At 42.4% G+C, this 23,883-nt stretch overlaps 2 protein-coding genes across 2 annotated transcripts in view; one reads left to right on the top strand and one right to left on the bottom strand.

Annotated features, from left to right (window-relative positions):
- Positions 1-11,883, top strand: part of LOC104558709 (complement C4) — a 49,521-nt gene extending 37,638 nt beyond the window's left edge. The window contains exons 32-41 of the mRNA XM_062020452.1: positions 262-355; positions 1,429-1,597; positions 3,840-3,927; positions 4,408-4,482; positions 5,531-5,639; positions 6,582-6,671; positions 7,029-7,121; positions 7,859-7,942; positions 10,416-10,548; positions 11,698-11,883. Coding sequence (XP_061876436.1) covers positions 262-355; positions 1,429-1,597; positions 3,840-3,927; positions 4,408-4,482; positions 5,531-5,639; positions 6,582-6,671; positions 7,029-7,121; positions 7,859-7,942; positions 10,416-10,548; positions 11,698-11,836 — 1,074 coding nt within the window. The 3' untranslated portion in view covers positions 11,837-11,883. The remainder of the gene's footprint in view (positions 1-261; positions 356-1,428; positions 1,598-3,839; positions 3,928-4,407; positions 4,483-5,530; positions 5,640-6,581; positions 6,672-7,028; positions 7,122-7,858; positions 7,943-10,415; positions 10,549-11,697) is intronic.
- Positions 11,884-13,579: 1,696 nt separating this feature from the next.
- STOML3 (stomatin like 3) lies at positions 13,580-23,089 on the bottom strand. The gene is given in 7 exon segments (XM_010202442.2): positions 13,580-13,779; positions 13,923-14,008; positions 14,010-14,053; positions 14,981-15,076; positions 15,079-15,192; positions 16,577-16,698; positions 23,065-23,089. Coding segments are annotated over 7 exon segments (687 nt in total).
- Between the last annotated feature and the right edge of the window lie 794 nt (positions 23,090-23,883).

Consider the following 23,883-nt stretch of genomic DNA (forward strand, 5'->3'; position numbering starts at 1 on the left):
GAATCAGCTGGAGTTTCAAAGACCCCTTTGTGGCTGGGAATGGAGAGTTATCTCAAAGGTCCCACATCACGTGTGATTTGCACGAGACCTTTCCTGCTTACACCCATAACGGTCCTCTGTGACTACTCAGTTCCTATGGGAGATTGGTGCTTATCTCCACACTCCCATGTCACATCAACATTTGCTGAAGCCCTGCATGTGTAAATCCCTTCTTGTTTAAATGATATTTTAGTTGGTTTACTGTTTGTGTGTTCATCTTAGGTATTAAAAGTGTACTGGTCTTCTGAGCTGAAGAACAACACGTGTCATGATTTGAATCTGACAGTGGAAATGGAAGGAAGCATTACACAGTCTGGTGAGTGAAAAGGGAAGCGGTTGGACCTCATAGGTGACACCTTTGGCCAGCTGCTAATGATAATGGCTTTCTAGCCTTGGAAAGTGGGAATCAGTGAATGGGACAACAGAGAGAGCTTGAAACTCTGCTTAACTATTGTTTCATTCAGATTATTAACATTTTTAAGTAGCTTAATAACTATCTGAATGGGTGTAGGTGTGGTGGGTGCCTAGTAGATAGACAGGTACTATTAGTAACTGTTCTTTGTTATTGCGAGGAGAGCAAGGTAAACTCCCTTCATGGTGTTCTTGGCTGACATGAGGAGAAAGCCCAGTCTAGTTCCTTGGCTAATAGGGACCTACCATATGGCTTTAAAAATTCTTTGGGGCAGATCTGTCCTAGGTTTTTCATATGGGAAAGACTGTGTTTTCCATCCCCTGAAGTGTATATTCATCACATTCTCTGCCTATGTCTGCCTTTTTTTTCCCCCCTATTTTAATAGCTCGCTTTTGGAGGCAGGGATTGTCATTTACATATTTAACACTTACAAGAACCTAAAGGGTGTATGTCAAGAAGATGGGGCCAGTCTTTTTTCTATAGTGACCAGTGATAGGACTAAGTGTAATGGAAACAAGCTGGAACTCACCTGAATATGAGGAGAAGCTTCTTCCTTGTCAGGGTGAGGGAGCCTTGGCACAGGCTGTCCAGAGAGATTGTGGAATCTCCTCTGTAGGTTTCCCAAACCCACCTAGACACATTCCTGTGTGAACTAATTGAGGTGAACCTGCTTTAGTAGGGGGCTGAACTGGATGAGCTCTAGAGGTCCCTTCCAACCCCTAACATTCTGTGGTTATATGATTCTATGATATTTATACATAGCTTTAACCCCATTCTTGGCTAGATCTGTTGGTTATTCTTACTATAATTATCCCTAAAATTTTAATCCTGAATAAATTAGAAATATCAAGATAGTGTACAGAAAACTTTTGTAAAACTCATAGCTATAACACAACTGCTCACCGGTGTTTATGATTATACAAAAAGGAGACAAATTACCAGGTCCTCAGTCAAATTTTTGCCTTTGTTACCTCCAGAAACTACATATTTTTATGAAAACTATGATTATGAGGATGAGATTGATGCAGAAAAGAGCACGTTTGAGCCACTGTCTGCAATAGAGTGGTTTGATATCCACAGAAGGAGGAAAAGGGATGCAGTCTTTCCCAGCAAAGCAGAATCACTGCAGTACAAAGTCTGTGTCAGGTAGGTCTCCAAGATCATCTTTGGAAAATGCATTCATTTTTGTTTGTAGTTCTTCTTAGTCATCCTCTTCATATCCACAAGTTTGGCATCTAACCGGGCGATCTACTGTGCGTATGCATGCATACATGGTGAGTCTGCGTCCTCTCTCCCATGGCAAGAGAAAAGGTTTCCACACAGTGTATTAGGTTTAGATATTTTACATAGAGCTCAAATATCTGTTGCAGGTTCTGTCCCATCAAACTCTTAGAGGTCACTCTAGCTGTCACCCTGGCTGTTTCATCATTTGAAAGAAGTCTTTTATTAAACAGCATAGATACAACTGGAATAACACGTTACAGAGGTTTTTTGCTTTCTGGAGAGATGCTGTTTCTTTCTTTGTGGTCATGTACTGGCATCACAAAAAAGAAAAGAATTCTACTATTATTTGGGAGAGGAGACATAAAGCATATCCTGTTGTGGCAAATAAGAAGTAGGTATGGGCAGAGCTAGTGAGAAAGAAATCGTCCCATGCAGAATAACTCTGAAACCTCTGCTTTTGGTCTCTTTCATAGTCAGGCAAGGGTTGCAGAAGCACAAAGTGGTAGTTGCCCTGAGTTCCCCTTTTGAGGTGCAGGGTGGCAGAAAAGTTTTGCTTCCCAGTAGAATTTTTTTTTTCACTGACTTTTGACAAAGCCTCCAAAGCAGTCAGTTTTATGCCCCAGCAGACTGCAGCATAAACAATGGCAGGGGAGGATTGAAGTTACACAGGAGTTTCCTAGGTTATCTGGTTACACTGGAGATCCCACATTTCTCTCTCCTTGGTTAAACAGGTACTCAATGAACTGTGTGCTGGCTGAAGCATCATTTTCCTGATTAATTGCTCTGTCACATTTATCAACTATCAGATCCGCTGATCTGCAGGATGCTGCTGTTAGGGTTAAACAATAATGTGAATCTCTCTTTGTTGTAATTCAGACCTAGGAGAAAATTGAAGGCACTGACTATGTCACCATAGTTCTCTGCACTGTGGTACTCCTTATGGGGAAAAGAAGGTGCCCAAATAGAAGTTCTGAACCTCTAAGTGTATCTAGAATATCTTAAAAGAATAACAAGATCATTTATATTGGAAAAGGTCTTTAAGATCATTGAGTCCACTTCCCTGGGCAGCCCATTCCAAAGCTTGACAATACTTTTGGGAAAGAAATTTTTCCCAATATCCAATCTAAACCTTCCCTGGCACAACTTGAAGCTGTTACCTCTTGTCCTGTCACTTGTAACTTGGGAGAAGACTAGCATCCACCTCACTACAACCTCTTTTAAGGGAATTGTAGACAGTGATGAGATCTCCCCTCAGCCTCAGTAGTATACACCTCACTACAACCTCTTTTAAGGTAATTGTAGACAGTGATGAGATCTCCCCTCAGCTTTCTCTTCTTCTGGCTAAACAACCTCAGTTCCCTCAGCTGGTCCTCATACGACTTGTGCTCCAGACCCTTCACCAGCTCCATTGCCCATCTCTGTACATGCTCCAGAACTTCAACTTCCCTCTTGTAGTGAGGGGCCCAAAACTGGACACAGTATTAGAGGTGCAGCCTCACCAGTGCTGAGTACAGGGAGATAATCACTTTCCTAGTCCTAGTCCTGCTGGCCATACTCTTATTTCTAACATTTCTCATCTTATGGCAAAGCACCCTATAAGAGTGCAGAAGAACTTCATTTTCCAGCAACTACTTGATTTTTGAGATGATGGAAGTAGAAAAGTTTGGAAGTCCAACTATGTGTGCCTAATAGATAGCTAGAGCAATAAGGATTTTTGCCTTAGATAACAAAGGTAATGTAAATTTGACTATGACGATGAAGCATTTGGACAAATTTGTTTCCCATCTCCATTCTGTAGGTAATAGAGAACAAACACTTTGTCAGTGCTGCTTACTTTCCCTATCTTGAACAGTGTTTTTATAGTGGAATGAACTGCCTTTTGAAGGTGATCGCTTCTGCCTGTCAGCTATAAAGAAAGCCTAGCTGACAAGCTCAGGCGAGACACCTGGGTTTTTGGATGAACATTTGACTAGTTTAGATGACTAACTTTACCTAATGACTTTAAATGAGGTACACAGCTAATTTTCAAATTAAAATCCACTTAGGAAAGTAGAATGAAGTGGGATGTTTTGTTTCACCCTCAGCAAGCCTGAAGAGGCAAACTCTTCAAAGCAAGCTAGCTGTTCAGTGCAAGTGTTCACTGATGATAGTCTCTCTTACAAAGGTCCAGCGGTTCCAATGCACCAAAGATGTCCCTGGTTGATCTCTCTCTGCTAAGTGGCTTGGAGCCTGATACAAAGGATCTTGAACAGGTTAGAAAAACAATTTCTGTGCAGTCTTTTACAACCTTCTCTATAGAAAATTTATCTTTCAAAATCTTTTCCTAAGTCCAGATTTTGAAGAGACATATTTTCATCAGAGTTCAGCCTTCTTAGTCCCTTGTCATAAAAATTAGGGCACAAGACATACAACACGCCAGGACAGTGTGTCCTGTGCTTGCAAGGGGGAAGGGCAAGTGCATCTTTTAGAGACAGTTGCCAGCAAGGCACAGTGACAGGGCGATGGGACACAGTGCTCTGCAAAGTATACTACAGAGTTTTGAGTTCTGGAGCTTGCTCAGTTGGAGGAGGATTGCCCAAGATCATACTGGCAGGCACCGTCTCCTTCAGGGAGGAAGAAAGAGGGCAGAATAAATCAAACAGCTGAGCAAAGCAAATAGGAATATAGAGAGTGGTAGTAAAGACCTGTTATGCTAGGGATTTTGTTCTGATTTTTTGCTTATCTTCCTGCAGTTGGTGACATCTTCAGACCAATACATTCAGCACTACGAGTACAAGGACGGAAAGGTTTTGCTCTACTTTGGTGAGGTAAGCAAACCCAATAATTTTCCAGATTTCAGATAGCATTTGTAGACTTCTTTTTAAACCTAACCATTATTGTTTTCCATATTCTGTTACCTTCTTGTGACTTTTCTAATATATCATTATTGAACAGTTTAGTTGAAAGAGGGGGAGAAGGGGAAGAAAGGAATCATGTCCTTTTATCCTCCAACTTTCCATGTTCCAGGAGATGTAGTCCACGTTTGAGATTTGGGCTTTGCATCCCCCTCCCCCCGAAAAAAAAAACCAAACAAAAATTTTATCCAGAAAGATGATTTGTTTCCAACATTAAAAAAGTGTTAACTGGAGGTTTTTTAATTCCACATGGACACCTTGCATGTGAAGTTCAGTATTTTTAGGTCAACATCCATATAGTGACAAACAAACACAAATGCCAACCCCCCTAGTTTGGTTTTTTTTTAAAATTTCCCTATATTTTGGATAATAACTCCACTCTACATCCACTTGAGTAGCTTCACCTCCACAGCCAAAGCAGAGCAGCCCCTGTAAAAAGCACACACAAGGCAATGGATTATTTTTTAACATATAAGACAACAGACCAATGAAAAAATATGAATGTTATTGTTGCTAGGGCTGTCCTAGACAATTTGTGTATTTAAGACAGAGCAAAAGCTGTCCCTGACTATAGTACTTTACTAAGTGTATGTACTGGCAGCCACCAGTACAGGACAGGCTGTGAACACCCATTAGTCTTGTGCAAGTTGGCTTTAGGCAAAAGCTGGAAAGTAAACCCCAAAATAGTGATGATGTGAGTCTGGATCAGACAGGTTCAGGCAGAGGAGTCGTGCACACATCTCACAAAACTACCTTTACCAGGCTTAGCTCATGCAAAAAATATCCCAACAAAATCATGGAAGAGCCTTCTTCAAGTAAAGGCCATAGCTATCAGGATTAACTCAGCTATGTCATCAGAATCAAGCATTCAACAGCTAGTACAGTCACAAATTAATAAGGAACTGACTGTGAAGAAAGAGTTAATTTACTCCTCTTAACTATTGTTCCTTTTTTCCTCCAGCTCACAAGTGGCCCAGACCCAGATTGTGTAACATTTGGGGCAAAGCAAATCAATCCTATGGGCTTGGTTCAGCCAGCAAATGCCGTCCTTTATGACTTTTACAATCCTGGTAAGTGAACAAATAAATGATCTATAACTGAATGAAAGACAGACCCTCAAGAGCAAACTCCAGTCTATAGCAAGATGGTTTTGATGTAGTCTGTGGAATCACTTGATTTGGTCAAGTATTACAATACTGTCTTCTACTACCATGGCTTAAGACCATCTTAATTCCTCAGTCCTCTCAGGAAAGATCGGTTATTGCAAATGGATTTAAAATACAAACTTTTATACCCATGGATTTTTAAATCAGGTTTCCCAAATTCCTGTTTCTCATGTTGCATTTGGGCATGTTTCACTCACGTTATCATTTTAGTCAGGCTATCTTTCTATTCACCAAAGATAGGCCACCTTAAAGGTTTAGCACATGTGCTGTGCTTGTTGGAGGAACCTTTCTCATTCCTCATTCAAAGAAGGTTAAATGCAAATAATCTCCATTTGCCAGAGATATGTAAACAATACCTGAAAATTAGGTCAAATCCCTACTTTGCCTGAAGTTGAGAGGTCCAAGACAGTTTACACTAGGTTTAAACAACTAACTGTTGGTGATCCCATCTCCTTCTTCTGAAACAGTGCAGTGCTCACTGTAGCTCTGTGGTTTAAGGATGCTTTTACATTCGATGGTTTTCTGAGGAAGCAAAAAAAAAAGAGAGGAAGACTACAACTTTAAAACCCCACCCAAACAGAAAAGATCAATCTCACCCAAAAACTAAACAAACAAATGATACAACCAAAAAAACCCAGAAGCACCAATGAAGGTTTCTGCCCAGCTGAAAGGCAAGGTGATCGCTGTACTCTAGATGCTTAGGCTACAGGTCTTTGAGGACTGTTGATGGGCATCTGACCTCTTAACTTCTAATTTCTCTAGAGCTGAGCTGCAAATGTAGTTTCTACTGCACCAGCTTTTCCACCTGAGCTCTCAGAGATGAATCATTTTGTTTCTTCTCCGCAGACAGAAAGTGCAGCGTATTCTACAGTGCTCCCAAGCACAGTGCCATGCTTTCAAAGGTGTGCCACGCCAACGTTTGCCAGTGTGCAGAAGGTAAGGAATGACTAAACAGCCCAGTCTAAAAGAATGTAGTTAATTCTGAGAACCATTAACATGGGAACTGTTAAGCCCAGAAAGGACCATTATAGTTTTCCTAATGCATAATCAGGGCACAAAGCATCCTCTAGTATGTTATGAACCAAATTAAAGTGTTTTTTTAAGATATCCAAGATTGATTGGACAGTTGAATGCAATGTATATTTATGTGTGCCTCCAGCACACCTCTAAGACAGTTGTTCTACCATTTTATTTTATTCTGGATTACAGTCTTGAGGGAATGAGTATGTGTAAACTATATATAAATACCCATGCCTACAGAGATAGATGTATTGTTTATTTTCTTCCCTCTAGGTCCCTGCCCAAGACTGAGATCAACTTTCGCTAAAGCCATGAGACAAAACACACGCTTCCGTTTTGCCTGCTACCACCCCATTGCAGATTATGGTAAGGCATGAAAGACAACTGTCAATTTTACTTAAACACAGTTCTGTTTCGTAAGGATATATTTGAAGTTTTATGTTCCCAGACCTCTCCTGAAATGAGCTGGGATTCTGCACCTGGCTCAGAGGCTGAGGAGATGAAATGAAGCCATGTGCTATACCAGTCATCAGTGAGGTGAAAGGGAAAAATAAAGGCAGTAGGATACTAGGGGAAGGAAGAATGAACAACAGTACACTATACAGTTTAGAAAAGACCCACGGTGCAAGCACCACCATCTCCTAAATCCCTAATATTACAGGATGGAGATAAAGAACAAGATTTGCATGGCATGCTGTAGCCCAGTAGTCCCTTCTGTGGACCTAGACAAATATTTTCTCCTGTGTTAATTTGCCTTTCTGGCTTCTTCTTTGGATGGAAAGTTGGAAGAGCTACAGAAGGAAAACTGATTCAGCAGCTTGATAAGTTGGATACTAACAGAAGGACAGGAGCTTCTTTAAAACAAAAACATACAAAAGGAATACAAATCCAGAGGTTGTTGATTAATACCTGACTTTCTAAAAGCATATTAGGTATACAGGGTTACTATCCCTTTGTCTTTCATTGTCACATGATTTGCAAATAGATGGTAAATCAGCCCCTATAGACTGGCCTATAGACAACTGATTAAGCTATACTTATAAAATTGCATCCAAAAACTGAGAAATGCTTCCGTCTAGCATCACAGTTGTTGTCTGTTGCAGTGTACGAGGTGGAGCTCCTCAGCAGTACACAGAAGAATGTTTTTGATTACTATGAGGCTAAAATCCACAGAATCCTCAAAGCCAGTAAGTATCAAACAAAATGTTTGGTTCCTTTCATTCACCTGTAGGAAAACTGGGTTTGTTAAATATTAGCCAGCATGAGCCACGAAGATGCCTTCCTTTCCTATAGAAAGTAGGGTCAGATGCACTTCTACGTTAGGCCTGTAAGAAGACTGATTTCTTGCAAGGGTCCTGTGGTGAATCTATCTCACTGCTTAGTTCAGCTTAGGAGTTAGGTTGCTTTGGTTCACATTGTGCAGCAATCCCAGAGCACGAGTTTCAATTCTTTCAGATGAAACTAAGCCACAAGACATGTTCCAGATGCATTCAGTCCAAGGCTCTAAACAGGAGCTAGTCTAAGATAAACTCTTTAAAAACATGTGTGGTGTAGACCTTAGGTCTTCTGAATCAACTGTTTCACTTTTAGACTGCTGTTAATGAGCCATGTTTTCTGGTTTTCCTACTGCAGACATATCCATTGACCTCTGTTTTCATACTAGATGAAGATCCAAAGTGCTTGTTAATTACTTATTAAGCACTTGTAACCCTTGAAGAGAAGCAGAACAGGCTAAGGGTTGTCCATAATTTGTTTACTGCCTGAAGCCAGTAAACAAATGAAAACTTCTAGAACTTTGATTTCATAATTGTTATAACAACAAAGAGGGCTCTCTACTTCCTCTTTGCACTGCTTTCAGGCAATGTCCTTTTGCAGGCTTGCCATCCCAGCTGGCCTCATGTGAGCTGTATCAGCAGCACCAATGAACTTTGATATTCTTTAAATATCTGGAGAGGCTGTCAGATGACTCAGACTTCAACCACTGTGGTATCACATGGTTGACAGTTTTGAGTCAGGCAGCCAGAGAATGGCTTTGAAGAGCAACTTCAAAGATTTAAACATCTTCACTGCCTGGAACAGAATAATTATCTTGCTCCTTTGGTCTCTGCCCTTGTGAGACTACATCTGGAATCTTGGGTTCCTCAGTTCAGGAAGGACGGGGAGCTGCTGGAGTTCAGTGCAGAGCCACCAAGATGTTGAAGGGAGTATCTCCCTTATGATGAAAGGCTGAGGGAGCTGGGACTCTTCAGCTTGGAGAAGAGGGGACTGCGGGGTGACCTCATTAATGCTTACAAATGTGTAAAGGGTGGGTGTTCGGAGGATGGAGTCAGGCTGTTCTCAGTGATACCCAATGATAGCACAAGGGGCATAACATCATCATTTTCTCAAGCAAATTCTCAGCCACCTTGAATAAAATGAAAATTCAGTACAGCATGTAGCATAGGAACACTGGAAAGATATGAGAAAACATGTAATACTGTACTACTTTTTGGAAGAATGCAGATATAAACCATCATACAATGCTGAAAACTGACCTTTCTCTGGCCTGTAAGTACCATATGTAAAATTAATGCAAGTTTTAACTAGGAAACAGGTAACATTCTTAGTGCTAGGTTTCTCAGACGGGCCCTCTACATCAAATTATCTGAAATCTTATTAGTGTTGCAATATTCTACTTCAGGTTTCTGTTGTACTCCTAGGGTTTTATTTTGAATGCTAAACTTTCCATACTTCCAATATAATACAATAATAATACAATACAATATAATAATAAAGCAGAAGGGTGCCCAAGGTTCTGAACTGTTGTATTTTACCTGTAATTTAAGTTGGTTCAATAGTGAATTTGCCACCATAGTTGTGCATGACACTTCACGTTATAGTTAGAAAGACAGTAAGAAATTAGAATATTGCTTTTATTTGCTGGGTTTTTTTTAATGGACTTTGAAATGGACATGCTTTAAGTTTGATGAGAAAATCTCTTTTCAGCTCTTATGTCGTTGCAGTGCCTGAGTATCTTCTCTTATGCCTCAGATGTCTATTTCTGCAATGGTCAATGGATCTCTTGAATGAATAATCCTCAGGGCTAGAATACAGACCAGAATCTTCAAAGTTACTTTATTGTCGAGATCACAAAGTGTATATCCTACCTATCAGCTTCAGAGGGAATACTGTAAAGGCTAAAGCAGTGAAGTTCAGGTCAGGTGTGCTAAGGAGAGGGACTTTTTAATACTGCCTTCTGCAGTGTTGAGCCTTAAAGACATGTGAATTTAGTTTGCTAGATTGAAGACCTCTATGACTCTATGCAATCTGAAATATGAGATAACATCTTTCCTTTCTCCTTTGGCTTTTCTTTCAGTCTCTGAGATTGAAACAAATTCTGTAAACCCTGAAGTTCTCTATAGCAAAACAGGCGCTTTGGTAACTACTGAGGAGGCAAGAGAGACAGATAAGACAGAAATGGATTACTTTTGTCATCTAATGTTAAAGGAAATATATTCTACCATAGCATGGTCACTTATGCCCATGTCAAGACACAGTCCTCAAGTGAAGTATGACCTTGGCTTGGCAGTGGAGTAAATGAGCTCAAGGGGTCGTATTCTGTGGGCACATACTCTTGATTAGAAAAGACTATGGATGGGGTTTTCTCTTTTTGTGCCACAGCTGCTGATGAAAGCATCGAAGTGGGTGCCCACAGGCAGTTCCTGACACGCTCCACGTGCAAGCTGAACATGGTCACTGGTAAACGGTACCTCCTCATGGGGAAGGATGGGCAAACGGTTGACTGCAACAACAAGTAAGTGCAATGGCTTCTGTGCAACAGCAGCTGCTGTCGCCGACAATGAATCAACAGGTTACTCAGACAACTGGAATACCTCCAGAGAGCAAAAGGAAAGCCAAAGTTCTTAGGGACTGATTCTGCTGGCATTACTAAAATTCAGAGAGTAACTAACACTGTAGGCAAAAGACAAGCTGTGGGGAAGAGCTGAGCCACCCAAATCCATCAGCTCATCTACCTGTGCAGTCAAGTTCCCATACTTCTCAAAATAAAAATCTGTCTTTTGCTCCACTGGGTTAAAAACAGCCAGAAAAAGAGACTGGGAAACACTACATACATAGTTCCATCTACTGCAAAGGCCTTACACAATTCCTGTGTTTTACAAAGTAAATGGATGGGACCACAGCTAAAAGCTTCTGCTACATCATGTATGCAAGGATGCAATTCTTCTGATTTCTCACTGGGAAATTAGCTCCTCATTTCTCAAGTGAATTTATGAGGAAGAACTTAACAGTAAGTATTCACTGAGGAAGCCATCTTGAACGTTTGATTTCCCTGTGCAGAACTGGAGAAAGGAAGTGCCTTTCTGGACAAAGTCTCTAGAAGAGAGAACTTCTCAGTTGATATGCAAATATCATGTCCTAAAACTTTAAAAGGTCCCCTTTCTCCGTCTCTGTACAACACCAACATGAGTGCCTAAGTGAGGGGGGGATTGTTTCAACAATTGCCTGCTAAAGACCAAACACTCGTAATCTCTAGAGCCTTCTCCAGCCCAGCTGTAAAATGACAGAAGCTACATGACCTCTCACCACAGAAAATTAGGAAACATTTAGTGATACTCTGTTGAATCTAAACACCCTTTCACTGTGTCTAGTTGGTGCTCAATGAGGCTTTTTGTGCCTCTCCATAAAAATTAGCCCAGGCTTACCTGGTGTCTCTCAAGACACAAGTACAGACAGATTTGTCCCAGCTTGGCATTGACTCTTCTTTTATTCAAAACTTAGTTAACACGCTGGTGAAACTGGGACTCCAAGCAAAGTTCTTGCTAGCACAGTTACTTCCCATCTCAGGAGATGCCTCAGTGGAGGGATGTGAGGTTTACACTTTCCCATTGCTGGAGGTCAGCAGTAGTGACTCATCTCCTTTGCCTGTCCCCCTTGCCCTCAGAATGCAGTACTTCCTTGACGCACAAGCCTGGGTAGAGGCAATCCCAGAGGAGAGCGAGTGCCGCGTGACTCTGAACCGGCAAGCCTGTGCTCAGCTGCAGGACTTCACGAGCAAGACCGACAACCTGTGCCTCTTCTGAACGATGGCTCTGCTCCCCACGTCCTGTCCATGTGGCTGCCACTTGGCTCCTTCCCAGATTTGTTTTGCAGTCTCAACAACAGAGCAGCACCTGAAACATTGCAGAGCTGCTTCTGTTGCCATCCAATTTGCTCACTGTGGCTTCTTCTTGTAGACGGGAGGTGGAGGTAATGTAATAGGTAATGTAATAAAAACTGCAATTACTCCCCTAGTTATTGTGTTTATTGTCCCTGACACTGGTGAAGAGAGAGCAGAAATCTCCTCTCCCTGAACCATGATACAGCACTACAATTATCCCGCAGGGAATCAAATGAAAAAGTGTTATCTCTGCAGAGCTGACTGATGCAGTGATTGTCACTGGACATTAAAGAGGCCAAGAAATTTGAATGGGTCAAAGAAGACCTGGCATTCATGGGCTTACCAAGTATATCCTGTATTGCATTGCTGCTGAAAAGAGAGATACTAACACTCATTCTTCAGCACCTCAGTGATGACAGCTCAACCAGATATCAGCCATGAACCTGTCTCAGCTGCCAGGTACTGCATGGATGGAGGCTGGCAAAGACTCATTTTGCCAAAACTTGAACTACTGCTTCATGACATCTGCATGTGAGGATAAGAAACCTGAGAATGAAAGATGGACACTTGATACTGTTTGTTTTCCTTGAGGATTTCCTCCCCAGGTTGCAGATTTGGGAAACATGACTTTAATGCATATATTCTCTTCCTTTTAATTAATGGGCTTAAAGCAACCATGCAGCATCACAGAATGGTAGGGGAATGTCAGTGATACGGCAAAATCCACCTGAGGTCAGTAAAGCAAGCACTAATTTTAACTCATGTGAGATAAATAATAGGCTGTTCTAGTGACATACCAATTGCCTAGGAATTCTGCTAATAGTTATGAAAGAATACCTCTAAGATCAGGGGCCAAATACCTCTTTCTACTGCACAGAGTTAAATACCAGCATCTGGCCCTTTTGCTGTGTGGAATGCAGCAAAAGCTCAGAGGTTCTCGCTTAGCAGACAGTTCAGCAAATAGAATCAGAGAATCATTTCAGCTAGAAGAGACCCTTAACATCGAGTCCAGCCTTTGTCCCAGCCCTACCAACCACTAGACCATTTCCCTAAGTGCAACATCCATCCATCTCTTAAATACCTCCAGGGATGATGACTCCACCACCTCCCTGGGCAGCCTGTTCCAATGCCTGACAACCCTTTCAGTAAAGAAATTCCTCCTCATATCCAGCCTGAGCCTGCCCTGGTGCAACTTGAGGCCGTTTCCTCTTGTTCTAATGCTTGTTACTAGAGAGAACAGACCAACACCCGCCTCGCTACAACTTCCTTTCAGGTAGTTGTAGAAAGGGATAAGGTCTCCCCTGAGCCTCCTTTTCTCCAGACTAAACAGCCCCAGATCCCAAATAATTGCTACACTCAAGATTTTGTAAAATGCAATTAAAGCATCATTAAATTTTCATATTGGGTAAGTGTAACATGCATCTTACATGTTTTCTTTCGTTCCACTTACAGATGAGTTTAAGCTGAAATTGCTCAGTACTTGAGCTTTGCAAAGGCAGACATCTAACGTGGGAGTGATGCATGGTTATTTATTAAACTATTTTTACTCTTATTTTTGGTACAGAGGACATAAGCATATTACAACTACAATTCTGGTACTCTGGAACTCCTTGCTTCCTGGCAAAACCTTTAAACCTCTGCACAGGGAGCTAGTGCAGAACAGTCTCTACCGCCCTCCATTTTTCTGCCCTAGACTCTCAAGCATATTAATAGGGAGAGGGAAGACAATGGTGGAATTATTCTCTGCTGCCAAGGTGGTCAATGTTTGCAGGTAGCACAACTGAAGAGCTGCTGGAGACTCAGCCAGGACCACAGAAGCCTGCTTGAGGGTTTTAGAAGCAATCATTTCTCCCTCTGCCACCACAATCCGCAAAGTAAGAAACAGAAATGGCACTGTCATGCTGCCCATGGTAGGGAAAATCCACCTATACAATGAGAACACAAACAGGCACTTGAATGCCTGGGACAAGGATGCAGGAGCTTGGGGGTAGGCAGTTCTGTGAGTCTCACCTTAGCTCTTGCCTCTTGAGCAGCCTCTGCTTCGGTTGGCATTGCCCTCTGCATGGCCATGGGAATCCTGACATCTTTGATCTCGGGCCACTTTGATTCCCCAGTGCTCCGTGGCACTGTCAGGGATGGCCTTGGGGACAAACACACAGCCCACCACAAAGAGCATAGGCAGAAGGAAAGGCAGTGTGCAAAGCTGCACAGCAGAGTTAGAGGCCTTGGGGCACTAACATCCAACATGATACCACAGTCCCATGAAACTCCTGCTGATCACACTAGAGTCTCCTCCTTGCTTCTCTACTGCCTCCTAAATTATGATCCACATCCTTTTAGGAAGGCATTTACCAGACTTCTCCCTTTCACAAAGTACTACCACAGCAACTTTCTAAACCAGCACAATGCTGTAGAAGCACACTATGGGCGAGAGACACAGCACAGCACTCTCTTCTGTGCTCAGGCTGCTGGGCCCTCCTGCAATCCACGTCCCCACTGCCACCCTGGCTCTGCCCCTGGTCACTGTCTTGGATGGAGAAGGATTACACTCTAATTTGTGTATACCTTGTCTCTGACTGACAAGAACAAATCAGGTGTTCGGTTTCTTTACTGTTTCATCATCTGCCACATAAAAACAGATGGCATTTTAAAGCATAAAACAACAAGGTTCTGTACTCTGAGCTGTTATAACAGAAGATACAAGCCTTGCCTCAATTAAACCTCAGTCAAGGGTCTGCTCAAGACAGAGCTTCCCACGAGCAGCAGACTTCCTCCTTATCACTTTCAGCAGCCTCTGTGCAAAGACTAAATTGATTTGTTCGAGCCACTGGATAATTTCAGAATCTTTATTGCTTTCTGATAGGAAATAAGTCTTCTACAAAAACCTGGGGAAATACCCTCAGAATAACTCTGACTCCAAGAAATGAGATGTAAAATTCGGGAAAAAAAAAAGTAAAGAAAAATTCTGCTATAATCATTGAAGAAAGAAAAAAGAGATTATTTCTAATTTGCTGCTCCCCAGAACACATCTCCCTGCTTCTCAGTGAATGTTGAGAGCTGGATTTACCTGGATGCTGTGTGCAGTGTCCTCATGACCTGCCAGGAGCTGAGCCAAGCTCTGTGTACCCAGGACGTTTCTCAGGGTTGTCTGTGCCAAGAGGCCAAGAGGAAGGTAGCTGAGTGTACATCAGTGACGTTAGCAACGGCGCTGACAGCACTGTGGACCTCGTAGTATACCACTCCATCAACTTGGGCAGTAACGGCACCTTTCGTGAGGATCTGCATCCCAGAAATGGACAGCATTACAGAAGGATCCAACAGCAGCACATCCTTTGGCAAGGAAAAGGAGTATCTTTTTTCATCCATTTAGTGACAAAAAAAGGTACCGATAAACCAAGGAAACTAAGAATTGCTTCTGGTTTCTTTGTCATTCCTCTGAGCAACGACTTCCAGGAAGCTATCCCGCATCAATAAACTTTAAGCTGGGGCGAAATGTCATAAATAGCTTTTAAATAACTGTTTCTCAGACTGAATCTCATAACTTGAAATAATGTCTTTTGCAACTATTCCTTTCTTGTAGGAAGGGTTATTAATGAGTTTCTACATTGCATGCAGTTTGGAAGAACTGTGCTACTTCCTCTGAACAATATAGTTGTAAGAAAAAACAGCATTTCTCTTTTTTCTTTTTTTTAAAAAAGGGGGGGGGGGGAAGCAAAGCACAAGACACTGTGAGAAGAAACTGTGAAAAATAATTAAGTATTCATAGAGGAGCTTTGTCATCTTTTTCCAGACAAGTTCCCTGTGCTTCAGCAGGCAGTTGGCCTCAGTGGAGCGTTGATGATGCTCTAGTATCTCTTCGCTCCTCGGCATCTTTTGCCTGCAAGTAAATGCTTCACAAAAGCACTGCCAACTTCTGCAGAAACCTTGCCAAAAGCTGCTAAGCTTTGTACAGCACAAGAACTACAACCATCTTGTGATTGTGGAAAGATAGTTGTTCAAGAAACAGCTCCTGGGGAACACAATGGCCAGTCTTGCAGGCCAAGAGTCCTGGGCCATCTCTTCTCTGATCTTTGTGTAAGAAGGTGGATAGCAATGCCAATTCCATGAGCAGAACAATTGTGGAGTTGGGGCCATATGGAGCCAAAACTTTACCAGGACAGGAATTGCTGAGCAACTGATTCTTCAGATTAAATTTTTCAATCAATATTTGTCAATTAAATGCCTAAAGATGCACTGCTCCATTCCTGCTTGGATCTTTTGAATGGTGAGCTGTAGGTCAGATCCAATTTTATTAGGATATTGATTTGTAGATATCCTTCACTATTGCTTCACTTCCATGTGTGGAATAACAATACAATTGGGAATTTTTTAGCTTCTCCTCTCTTGTCCTCTCTCTCTCGTTTGCAGTTCTATCCCCTGTCCTTTACCTTTTACTTCACAGCTCTGAACAAGAGAAGTTTGCTTGACCTGCAACAATGCCTCTGCAGGTTTTCATAACTAGAAGTTTTGCAAGCAGTTTGAAATTCAGACGATAAAGCACATAAGCTAAATTCTATATTATATAGGACTGCAAGACTATAAAACACCTGGATTATTTTTCTTCATGCCATGAATCTCCTTTATCTTTTACTTCTGTCTTAGATGGCTGCTAGAGAAAAGTTACCTCTTGTGGAGGAATCTTACAGGTAACCATTCTAAGATCAACCTTGATAAACGTATCTAAGATCAGCCTTGATAAACGTTTATCAATCTTGATAAACATACATGGAAGTATGAGGATCAAACCTGAAAAATAAAAATAACTAATTAGATGAAAGGGTTCTGAAAGCTGAGACTTGAACCAGGTATGCTGTATAAAGGTAACAGAAATAGTCACAGGGTGGGAAACGAGCCCACCTTATTACTACAGCTGTCCTTTCTGTTACAGGACATGACAACAGTGAGGCTTTGCATTTTCAGATAACAGAGGTGAATGCAGATATCTGCAAATGTAAGTGAATTTATTAGAGCATAATGACCTAGAGCTCTGAACTAGGAATGGGCAGATTACAGTTCTGGTCTCAGATCTGCCACGAGACTTTCGGCAAAACCTCCTTCCATGCCTTCATTTAGTTTCCTCTTTTAAAATCTTACCTCATTTATGGTACACTATGTGTTCCCCCAGGAAAAACATCCCCCCAGGTCCAACTGTAGGCTCCCACATGAGGCATGCTGTCCCAAGATCACACATGTGCTATGAGGGAATCTCCCCTCTTCCTTCACTGGAGAAGAGACTTGATACAAGAGTGTGGCCAGCAGGTCAAGGGAGGTTCTTCTCCCCCTCTACTCTGCCCTGGTGAGGCCTCATCTGGAGTCCTGTGTCCAGTTCTGGGCTCCTCAGCTCAAGAGGGACAGGGAAGTGCTGGAGAGAGTCCAGCACAGGGCCACCAAGATGATCAAGGGTATAGAACATCTTTCATACGAGGAAAGGCTGTGGGAACTGGGGCTGTTTAGTCTGGAGAAGAGGAGATTGAGGGGAGATCTTATTAACATTTATAAATATCTAAAGGGTGGATGTCAGGAGGTTGGGACATCCCTCTTTTCTATAGTAGATAGAAACAGGACAATGGGATGACGCTGGAACACAAAAAGTTCCACTTAAACATAAGAAAAAACTATTTCACCATGAGAGTGACAGAGCAGTGGCACAGGCTGCCCAGAGGGGTTGTGGAGGCTCCTTCCTTGGAGGTCTTCAAGACCTGCCTGGGCAAGTTCCTGTACGACCTGATCTAGGTGAATCTGCTTCTGCAGGGGTTTGGACTAGATGATCTCTAAAGGCCCCTTCCAACCCCTACCATTCTATGATTCTATGTATGCTTATTGATTTATTGGTTTTGTTAAGATAAGATACCTCACATTCACTTTTTGGAAACTGTAAGGGTTTGTAGTGAAGTCAACCTCACAGTCAAATAGTTTTTTCTTATATTTAAGAGGAACTTTTTGTGTTCCAGTTCCATCCCATTACCCCTTGTCCTGTTGCTAGATACCATAGAAAAAAAGGGATGTCCCAACCTCCTGACACCCACCCTTTAGATACTTGTAAATGTTAATAAGATCTCCCCTCAATCTCCTCTTCTCCAGACTAAACAGCCTCAGTTCCCGCAGCCTTTCCCACAGCAATGATAATATAGTGTTCTTTATGTACCTCAGATCCTACAGGCTTACCTTGATACATGCCCAGATCGAAACAGGAAAGGTAATAAGCACTAGGAGGAAAGAAAGGGAAACCAAGATCCAGCCACAGACATCAATTCCTTCCCGCCAGTTGGCTATTAAAACAAAACAAATCAAACAATGAATGCAAACTTTGAAGAGTTATGCAAGGGTTGTAGATCTAGTGCAGTGAAATCACTGCAAAGTCTGCAGAGACTCACTCCCTCATCCTTCCTCCCGTGGCCTGCAGAAAGCCAGAAAAAGTCTAGCCAAGCATTCGACCTTATGGCTCTCCTGCCCAAAAGGTTTAAAGGTTCAGGAAGTACATTTTGCAGCGGGAAAGAAAGAGGAAAAATGAAAGTCATTGCCAAAACTGAGAGCTGTGAAGGAGAAATAAACCACTGGGTGCAGTATCCATGGATATGTATCTCTGTGTTTAAAAGCTCTTGCCATGGCTGGGGCAAAAGATTTAGTTTGTATGAAACTCAGTAAGGAAAGAAGGTAATAACTAAATAAGGCAATAAGGAAAATGAGAGGAACTACTGCTGTCTTTAGAGAAAAGTCCTGAGGAATGCTGATGGACCAGTTCATCCACTGGACCACAAGCTTCAAAATCTGTGCTTGTCAAAATGCACACCCATGCTTTTGGAGCAGTTCTTTCACTGCATTGAACTCATCTCATCCCAAAACTTCATTATAATGAAACCAAAATATATCAAAACAATGTCATTGTTTTAGTGCCTGAAGGGAAAGCAGTGGCGAGATGCTGTTCAAGTACTAAAAATCTGGGAGGTTCTTTGTAAGGAAAAAGTGATCCAGCTGCAGCTGATTTTGAAGAGAAGAGCAGCTGGAGCTGCTGAAATTCTGAAAGAAGAGACACAGAAAACAGTGAGGAGTGAAACAAGACAGTCCTGCCACCAGATCAGAGTGCTGCAAGGTCAACTGAATTTTGCTAAATGCAGAAATGCCTTGGAGCAGGACAGTCACAAGAAAAGCAGTAAGGATGTGGGCTGGGTTAGCCTCAAGGGTTGTCTGACTGGCAGGTTTGCATCAAAAGAGGCTGGATGTTTGGAGGCATGAGCATCCACAGGCTGCAAGCCGAACAACGCAGCCTATGTTTCCCAGTGCAAGGGGATGGGGCAGGAGAGAAGACAAAGGCTCAGAGCTCTCCTTAGAGAGCCTCCTCCGTGATGATGGAAAGATGCAGCATGTTTTAGAAACGTTACTTCAAAGGTATAGCGTAGCATTAGGAATTTCTGACATCAAAATTCATATGCAGGTAGAAATTGATACACAGAAAAACCCCCCGATTTGATACTTTGTGAGAAAGAGCTTATCGCCACAGAGAAACAGCATGAAACAATGAAACCTGACCTGTAAGGCAGGAGATAACAGACTAGAGAAGCAGGACTGACAGGTTTGTCAGAAAACTCCCAGCAACCCCAGAGGAGGAAGAGATACCACAGAATCACAGAATGGTAGGAGTTGGAAGGGACCTCTAGAGATCATCCAGTCCAATCCCCAGCTAAAACAGGTTCCCTTCAATCAGGTCTCACATGAACGTGTCCAGCTTGGTTTGAAAATCTCTGGAGAAGGAAACTCCACATGCTCCCTGGGCAGCCTGTGCCAGGGCTCCATCATCCTCACAGGAAAGACGTTTCTCCTCATGTTCAAGGGAAACTTCCCGTGTTTGAGCTTGTGCCCATTACCCCTTGTCCTCTCACTGGAGGCAACAGAAAAGACTCACCCCTTCCTTTCAATGCTTGCCTTTTAGGTATTTATAAGTATTGATAAGGTCAATACAGCCCTCCTGCAGATTGATCCTCCCTCCTATCCCTATGCATAGCTAGACTATTCTGCTGGCAATGTTAACTGCAAACAACCAAGCCCTTTGCTGCTTGCAGTTTGCCCATCGTGCTGCAAGTCTTAATCACCCACACATCCATATGTTTGCGTGCAAGACAGACAAGTTTCAGGCCACCCAGAGAGCTGGGCACAGAATTGCATCCTGATCCTTTTCAACAAACAGCAATTTGAAATCCCTGGTTGTTTCATGAGGTATTGTCAGCCATTCTGCAATCAGTGGTACAAATGATTCGAGCAGCTCCCCTGAGTAAATTTCAGTGTAAACCTTTGAGCCAACTGTATGAAGCCAAAACTTTTAAGGTTTAGTGCAAAAGTGCTTTCGCTGCTGTTTGTTTGCCACACAGTGTACTTCACTATTAGTGTGCCAGGCCACAACAGGTACATCAAGCACCAGAAGTCAAGCATTTTTTAAATCAGTGGAAGGAGATCAAGGAAACTCACGGAACAGGCACAATTCATAATTCTTAATCCAAAACTTGGAGAAATTTATCATAATGGGATGTCTTGCTCAGCAGAACTCAACATTTGCACACTTGCTCTATTTCACCTAAGCAAACAAAAATCTCCCAAGTCTCTTAATTCAACAAAGAGATGGAGAAGATACAGCCTCTCTTAACTACTACACACCCTCCTGCTTTCTTCAAGCACCCAAGTCAGTCCTGCAGAGACTCGCGCTCTCCTCACCAACTGCCCATACTCAGGGCCAGACACAATTTTGGAAATAGCATACATTGCCAGAACAACTGCGTTTGGCATCAACTCCCTTGCCCAAAAAGAACACCAGGTGCTCATCACACAAGTCCAAACACATCAAGTGACACTTTGGGGGTGAAAAAAATCTTCTGTCTTCCGTAACTAAATCGTATTTTCCCTTTTCCAGCCCATTCCTACACAGAAGTGTATCAATAGCTGAATCAGTCATTTTAGTCTCTGGGGTCATTTGCTGGGAGGCAGCAGTATGAGGCAATTTGTTCTGCCACTCACAGCAGCAGATTCTGAATTTTCATTTCCAGTCTTTGTGGGAAACAGGTTCAATGCCTGGGAACAAATTTACTTTCATTTGGTTAGTTTTGCTCCTTTTTATTGAGACCCCCTCCCCCCATACACATACAAAGCGAGACTTACCAATTAGATGCTCTGGGTTGTTTTTCTTGGGTGTCTCTCTGGCAATCCATTCCAGTTGAAGGAAGCTCTGATTCCCTCACAGATAAGACAGCAGTGTACCTTAAAACTGCACGGTGCTCACATGAAAGCAGAGCAAGGGGAAGAGAAATCCCCACTTGACCAGAGTTAGTTACCCTGGTGAGAAGGGATGTTTACAAAAACAACATGTTGTGGATCAGAGTTGTCTCTGATGTAACCCCATGGTCTTCTTCATCTGTCTTCTGACCAGGGATGCACTTAGCTTTGCTGGTTTTAGATCCCACAAAATCCAAGCTGGAAATGATTTCTATGAATCAGTAATAATTGGCATCAGAGAAAAATAACAAGAACTGACAAGACAGAAAGAGAAGACAAGGAAAACACAAGTCCTATGAGGAATGGCTGCAGGAAGTGGGCTTGTTTAGTCCAGAGGAAACAAGGCTCAGGGGAGATCTGAAAGGTTGCAACATGGTGGCTGTTGGTTTCTTTTTGAGAGGACAGAGCCTCGCACCAGGGAGGTTTAAAGTGGATATTAGGAAAAAATCTTGTCATCAAAATGGCTGTTAAGCATTGCAACAGGCTGCCCAGAGAAGTGGTTGAGTCAAGTCACCATCCCTGGCAGCATTTAACAGATGTATAGACTGTTTAGTCATAGACATGGCAGTGCTATATTCATGGTTGGGCTCAAATGATCTTAAAGGTCTTTTCCAACCTAAATGATTCTGATGCTATAAAGCCAAACAGTACAGACTGAGTACTGCTCCTCCATTGGCCACACAAGTCATTCGAAGCTGATTTCCTCCTAGAACCCTCAGCTTTAGAGAGGAATATACTCTAATGTATACTACATACCAGTGATTGGATGTTTTAAAGCACAGAGAAAACCATAAACACAATCAGCTTACAAAACTGGCATGGACATGCTTATTTCAATACACTCCCAAGTATGTGACAATATCCATTTTGAAGTTGTTTGTATCATTATCCTCATTATTTGGCTTCTCACACGGAGCTGCAAGATCAAATCTGTCCAGGGCTGGTGCCTACTACCAGGGCAGTGAAAGGGAACAGTTAGAAGAAAAATGTGCTTTATTTCAGAAGCAAAAACATAACATGCAAAACTACCCCAACATTTTTTATTGTTAGAGCAACTCAGCTTTATTGAAAATAACTTTATTCCAACTCACATGAATGTCACAATCTACACAGCGGCTTGTATTATCAGATAGATGAGCAAAACATACTAACAGAAGTAATTGCTCCCTGCTGTTTATTGGCAATTCCCTGAGGTGTCTGCTAATATTTCCCTTGAAAGGTGACTAAAGCAGATGATGTTTTCCTTTTATGTTCAGGAACATCGGTGCATTAGTTTCTCTGTGTTAACTTCAGCTGCACTTTTATTCTCAGTTTCAAAAATCTGAAGTCAAAGGCAGGGCAATTTGATCCTTTCTCCCTGGGGCTATACTGGAGCAGGCTGCCCAGGGAATGTGTGGAGTCTCCTTCCTTGGAGGTCTTCAAGACCCACCTGGACACATTCCTATGCTACCTGATCTAGGTGGACCTGCTTCCTCAGAGGGGTTGGACTAGATGATCTCTAAAGGTCCCTTCCAACCCCTATCATTCTATGATTCTATGTGGATAACTCATGTGCCAAGGTGTTTAAAAAACACTCAGAAGAAAACACATGAGAAGTGGCAAAGCTCTGTATGAGCTGCAAGTTCACTGGTGAATGGCCTGGCGCAGCCCTGTCATGGAGCAGCATCCCAAAGAAACCCAGTTTGGAGTCCAAAGCTACCTCAGCAGGACTCACTGCCTTAGAAGCAACATGAGATGAATGTGGCTCGAGTTAGGACAGCTCTTTCTGCAGTATGCTGGTGTAGCTAAAGCATTTGAATCTCTATTCAAAAGCAGCACAAAGACTCAGGGCAGGCAGGATGCTTAGGTGCTTACCTGTCAGTAGGCCATCTCCCAACATTTCGCTGCACCAATGGCTACATCTGCAAACAGCACCAGTCCTTTACAAATCTCCTAAAGCCTCCAGTTGCTCCTTTACCTCATTACCCAGTGGCAGAGACTCAATCCTAGATGGAGTACCCACTTCAAAGTTTGTTAAAACCAGAAGAGTTCTTACATGCAGAAGCCACTTTCAAACAGTGCCAATCCCCAAGGTAGCAAAAAAGTCACCAAGGAGTCTCTCACATGAGATTTACTTAAATGTGAAGTTTGAAGTTTGTCTTTTTCTGACTCTTTTTGGCCCAAAATATTTTCTTTCCTGCACACTGGGCTTTGGCCACTCCCTAAAGATTTCTCAGTCTAGTCCATCCCCAGTTTCTGCTTAAACAACTCACCTATTTGCTTCAGGCTTGTTGCCTCTTTACCTTCAACATTTAGAAGTGGGGACAGGGCACAGAGCAGATTAACAGCACTATCCTACTGCTTGTAGGAACATCCCCATACCGCTCCTCCTCCTCATGAAAGTGACATCACCTTCCAACAGCCGAAGGTGGGGAGATGACAGGAGGTGACCCTTTGGCTACACTTCACTAGAGCATGAGTAAATATGACAGACAGTCAATCAAAGGGATTGCTCCCACCTTAATCCAGAAAGGAAGGCAAACTGCAAGAATGTAAGAACATTGATATCATGGCAAGTTCCCTTCCAGACCCAGGCAAACTCAAGCACCCACCTGCAAATCAGAGAAAGAGAAGGACAAAAAAATGACTCTCTTCCTCTCATGGTCACAACGGCTGCAATTAAAGTACTTGAAG

The sequence above is a fragment of the Colius striatus genome, chromosome 1 (assembly GCF_028858725.1).
Source record: "Colius striatus isolate bColStr4 chromosome 1, bColStr4.1.hap1, whole genome shotgun sequence".
Taxonomy (NCBI): domain Eukaryota; kingdom Metazoa; phylum Chordata; class Aves; order Coliiformes; family Coliidae; genus Colius; species Colius striatus.